General features: G+C 50.0%; 1 protein-coding gene across 1 annotated transcript in view; it reads left to right on the top strand.

Moving 5' to 3' along the window:
* The first annotated feature begins 1,524 nt into the window (after positions 1-1,524).
* The window catches only part of LOC107106813 (cytochrome P450 2G1-like), a 19,297-nt gene continuing 15,189 nt past the window's right edge, over positions 1,525-5,632 (top strand). Inside the window, exons 1-3 of the mRNA XM_015407018.1 lie at positions 1,525-1,700; positions 2,365-2,444; positions 5,408-5,619. Of these exons, the coding sequence (XP_015262504.1) occupies positions 1,525-1,700; positions 2,365-2,444; positions 5,408-5,619 (468 nt within the window). The remainder of the gene's footprint in view (positions 1,701-2,364; positions 2,445-5,407; positions 5,620-5,632) is intronic.

Here is a 5,632-nt window from a genome sequence, read left to right as displayed (position 1 = left end):
CCTGTGCATTTGGCTGGGAGAAGCAAGTATAGGGTTTACAGAGAAAGCGAAAACTGGATTGGATGAAACGTCGCGATTGGAAAAGCGAGTTAAAAGTATTACGAGGATCGAGGGGCAAAGAGAGAGGCACTGGGGTACAATTAAGCCAGCAATTGACAGAGGACCACGACTAAGGTCATTTACTCATTTTACCATGAACAGTACCTGGTGAAACACTACCACACATTTTCATCTTATCAATTTTTTTCGATAGGAGTAAAATCGCAATTCATATAGGGCAGCTTGATGCAAAACACACACACACACCCAGGTGAAATTTAAAATAACACATTGATCAGCAATTGACAGAGGACCACGACTAAGGTCATTTACTCATTTTACCATGAACAGTACCTGGTGAAACGCTACCACACATTTTCATCTTATCAATTTTTTTTCGATAGGAGTAAAATCGCAATTCATATAGGGCAGCTTGATGCAACACACACACACACACCCAGGTGAAATTTAAAATAACACATTGATCAACACATAAAACCATGGGAAAGGATGGTTGGGAAACTGAAGCATGGCCCAAAAGCGCCATCTGTGGATAAAAAACGGATTCTGAAAACATACATAAAAACAAACAAAGCATACACCTCCATTACTGTTTAGATTGAGGTCGAATCTGCACTTGACACCATCTTTCTCTATGCTTGTTTGAACGTTGTTTGGAGAAGATTCTTTTAAAGCAGTGGGGAGGCGCAATGACAGTGGAGTCACCACAAGAAGGCAATAAACATATGTGGACTTGTGAAAGTATGCTAGCACTGTTGAGGTGTGAAAACGACACCAAATGTAGACAGCTTTTTTGAAGATGGAGTCAGAAGGCTGGGACACCGGTGGGAAAGACAAATGCAGATTCAACCTGAAACAGGAAGCGAAGCAGTGTTAAAGCAATTGGCGTAAAGGAGTCTTGAAACTGGTTCTAGAATTCATATGCAGATTCGGCCTCAGAGCCACTAGAACTATGGCCAGCTCCTGATGGCTTCCCCATGACATCTGTCGCCTCCAATTTCAGAGTTCGGTGGCTGAGCTTTAGATGTCCAAGAGAAGAAACTGGAGGACACGGTCTGGGGGGCACAGGAAGCCAGCGTAGTCAAATCCCCGACTACCTGCCCTGCTTCAGTCCCAGATTCATAAAAATATCACAGCAGGAGTCCCCCCTGCCCCATAACATTGTGAGAAGTACCGACAATCAAAAGGGCTAAGATGCGCCTTAGGAATCCACCTCACCACCAAGAGGACACGGACATATTCTCTGGACTAGATATTCACAATACTGATTAACTAGGATGGAGCCTCTTAAATTTGGCAGGAGTTTATAAGATTAAGCACGCAACATGTTTGCCCGGTGCTATTGTGTAACATCAGAAGGCGGTGCCTAATCGATGCCTGAATAAACACATTGAACCCGGGCAAAATGAGTCAGGCGGCCACAGTGGGGAGAGGAGGAGGAGGACCGGGGGCCAAACGTCCACCATGGAGCTGGCGAGCGCGCTCACCGTCCTCCTGGCCATCTGCTTGGTGGTCATCACGGCCAAGAGGAAAATGTCTTCCCACGGGAGGCTGCCCCCCGGGCCCACCCCCCTGCCTGTGATCGGGAATTTCCTGCAGATCAAAGCTGCAGAAACCTGCAAATCTCTCATCAAGGTGAGTTAAGAGAACCCGTGAATAGGCCGTGCGGAGGGGCATTACCGGCTCCATTCAGCTTCGAGGGAATTGCCAGAATTGGTGGAGGGGAACAGGAGGGAGATTTGCAAAATTATTCATGGGGTAGACTAGGACATCCAAGGAAGCTGATGGGCTGTGGATTGAGGCTGGACCATAGGACCATACTTCATTACGTTATGAGTGGTTAAAACGTGGAATTTGCTGCCATGATGGGCTATGGATTCAGGCTGAGCCATAGGACCATACTTCATTACATTATGAACGGTTAAAATGTGGAATTTGCTGCCAGAGAGTCTAGTGATGGCCACGAGAATAAACAGCTTTCAAAGGGGATTAGATACTTTCATGGAGGAGAGGTCCACCAGTGGCTACTGGCCCTGGTGGATAAAGGGAACCTCCACATTCAAAGGCAGTCAGCCTCTGAACCCCAGCGCCAGGAGGCAACATCAGGGGGTGACCACAGCTTCTGTGCCCTGTTGCTGGACCTCCAGAGGAACTGGTTGGCCGCTGTGTGAGACGGGATGTGGGACTAGACGGACCCTCACTGCTGGTCTGATCAATCAGGGCTCTGCTTATGTTCTTATGTTCTTATCGGGCTGCTGTTTTCCCTTCACCCTGCCCTTTGCCTTCTATCCGCATCTCTTCTCCAAAGGTTTATCGACCCCTTTTCAGACCCCTCCGCCAACCACTCTGTACCTTCCTCTTGGTTTCCCTCCAGCCGGAGAAAGGTTGCTCTCCCCTTTGGCATCTCGTTCCTTTGCCCGTCTCTCCTCTGTCTCTTCTTCTGGTTCACGTCCATCGCAAAGGGCAGGAAAGGATCTGCCAGTTCTCTCTTCAGCGTGGCATTCTGGGAACCCCAAGTGCCTGCCTGCTCCTCTCCCAGCGGAAGCTGGGCAAACGACCAAATTCGTTAGGTTGGCTGATCTGAATATTTGTACGGCCAGCTTTGCCGACTGGCTGCCAGGAAGAACAAGAGAGGTGGCGGAATGCTTGCCTGGCAAGGGGTGGGTGCCACAGAACCCATCCGTTGTCGCACTAAAACCAGCTGTTCGCTTTGCAGGGTCGTTGTCAGGGTCCTGGAGATTTCATGCCTCTGAGGAAGGGGTCCCTTGCCCAGGAAAGCTTCTCCTTCGAGAAATCTGTTAGTCTTTAAGGTGTTTTGTCCTCTTGGAGCTAAAGGATAACCCTTGGGACACTCAGGAATGGCGAGAAGATGTGGAGAGGCAGGCAGGTACAAATCCTCTCCACAAACAGACAGAGATCATTCCTTTGCTTCCAAATGCTCTGGCAAACAAAGGTTTTATGACAGCCCCTTCTAGCCCGCTGCCCTTTTGGAAGTATTATGGTGAAAATCTGGCATTTCGCTGGTGTTTGGTTTCCTAGCAGAGGTCCATCAGTGGCTATTAGCCACAAGGTATAGATAGGGGCTTTGGGGCAAGTTATACTCTGTTTTCTTGGTGCTTGGGGGGGGGTCAACAGTTGGAGGGCTTCTATGTCCTGGCCCCACTGGTGGACCTCCTGATGGCCCCTGGTATTTCTGGCCACTGTGTGACACAGGGTGTTAGACTGGATGGGCCTTTGGCCTGAGCCAACATTGGCGTCTCTTCTGTTCTTCTGTTCTAGCAAAGCCCTTCCCAGTTCATTTCCTTTCTTCCTTCTCTGTCTTCAACTAATTGGTTCACTAACCCTAACTAAAATGACACCTCCCCCTCCCCCCCCAGCCCTGCATTGGTTCCTGTATTTTGCAAGGGTCTATTCTTGAAATCACTTCTTTACCGTTGCTCTCCTTGGAGTCACCCGTCCTGGGAAGAAACAACATCTCCCCATCAGATTCAAGAGTTGTGTTCCCTTCGTGACAAAAGTGTTGTGTATCTCAGCACCGCAGAGACTTTCCCAGAAATTCTGTTGGTATTTTTGTAGGTATCCGTCTGTTTCCTTTCCGCCTCAACTGCACGCAGAACACTCTTGGGAAAGTGTCTGCAACCGTTGGTGTCGGCAGGATCGAAATGAACACTGCCGGAAAGGAAAGTTCATTCACTTCCATATAATTCTGTCCTGAGCGTTGATACAGGGGAATCGGTCTGGGAACCTTGCAGCGCCTGGACTTGGCCCTGGAAAGCAAGATCCGAGGTCCTCTTTGATCATATCTCAGTGTACGAATCAGGGCTTCTGAGTCACAGAGCAGAGAGCTCAAAGGAGGCTTGACCCCTGGCATTTCTGCTGGGCAGCGCCCGGGAAGAGAACCAATGTGCTTCAGGGGTTCATACCCAAGGTCCACCTTGATAAGGAGATTGTGCCCAACAGTGAATCCTGCTAAGCTCTCAAGACAGGCAAGAGGCAGATGGACTCTCTCCGATCCTTCTCCCCAGCACCTGTCGACAATGGCTCGGAGCACGGAGGTTCCAGTGTCAGCATGCCTAGTGGCTAGTAACCACTGATTGGCCCCTGGGCTAGGGCTTCCAGCTCCAAGTTGGAAAATTCCTGGAAGTTGGGGGTGGAGCCTTGGGAAGGCAGGATTTAGGGACAGGCAGGTTATAATGCCATAGAGCAGGGGTGTCGAACTGATTTGTTATGGAGGGCTGGATTTGACATAAATTAGACCTTGTCGGGCCAGGCCACGTGTGTCATAAAATGTAACGCCAGGTAGCAGAGATCCAAATTTTATAAAGGATACAAACACAAATATATTCTTACTTAAAATAAAATAAAAAATAAAAACACGCTTGAAACATTAGCATTCTTGCAATATTTTGTTTATTTAACAGTCTCTGATAACTGACACCTCTTGCTCTGAATTACTGCATCAAAATGTCTGTGCTGCTGCAATCGGGGAGGGGTGAGGGGCCTCAGCCCAGGGCAGGGAGCAGAACCTTGCCAATCTATCTCTCCTGAGCGATTGAGTGAGTCTGGGAAAGCAAGCGATGACACAGCAGCAGCAGCAGAACTGGAGGAAGAAGCAGGAGACAGCCAGTCCCTTGCGGGCCTGATAGAAGCCCTCCAGGGGGGGCCTGATCCGGCCCCCGGGCCGCATGTTTGACACGCCTGCCATACAGCATACTCTCCAAAGCAGCCATTTTCTCCAGAGGAAATGATCTCTATAGCCTGGGGATCAGTTGTAACTCAAGAAGATCCCCAGGCCCCACCTGGAGTTTGGCAACCCCGTGTCACCCGCCCCCTCCTCTCTCCTCCAAAACGGCATCGATGCCAGCAGCCATTGCAGCCAGGCCAATGAATTGTGTGTGTGTGAGGTCTGCGATGTGAGACGAAAAAGAGTAGCAGGAGAGAGAGATGGTTCCATTCAGGGTTCTTTTTGTAGAAAAAGCCCAGCAGGAACTCATTAGCATAATAGGCCACACCCAACAGCAGGAACCTATTAGCCTATTGGGCCACACCCCTGACAGCACCACTCATTGGCACATTACGCCGCACCCACATGTTACCAGAAGTGTGGTCCTCCAGCCACACCCACCTTTTGCTCCTTATTCTGTTTACCTTGTTTGTTGTCAAAACCCAGGGCCTTTTTTGTAGCAGGAACTCCTTTGCATGTTAGGCCACACACCCCTAATGTAGCCAATCCTAATGAGTTCCTGCTGTTGGGTGTGGCCTATTATGCTAATGAGTTCCTGCTGGGCGTGGCCAACTCGGGAGCCAGCCGGAACTCCGTTCCTGTGCGTTCCTGCCCATCCTGGCTGCCGTGACGTCATCTGGGTCCCCTTCTCTCTAGGCGTGGTCTTTGCCAACGGGGAGCGCTGGAAGCAGCTGCGACGGTTCTCCCTCAAAATCCTGAGAGATTTCGGGATGGGGAAGAAGACCATTGAGCAGAGGATCCAGGAGGAAGCTCAGTTCCTGCTGGAGGAATTCCGGAAGACCAATGGTGAGAGCGCTGAGAGCCACGCCCCCTGGGTGGAGGAGTTTC

The sequence above is a fragment of the Gekko japonicus genome, unplaced genomic scaffold, assembly GCF_001447785.1.
Source record: "Gekko japonicus isolate JY-2015 unplaced genomic scaffold, Gekko_japonicus_V1.1 scaffold2024, whole genome shotgun sequence".
NCBI lineage: Eukaryota > Metazoa > Chordata > Lepidosauria > Squamata > Gekkonidae > Gekko > Gekko japonicus.
Note: the sequence above shows the minus strand (reverse complement) of the source record. Positions and strands in the feature narration are given on the sequence as shown.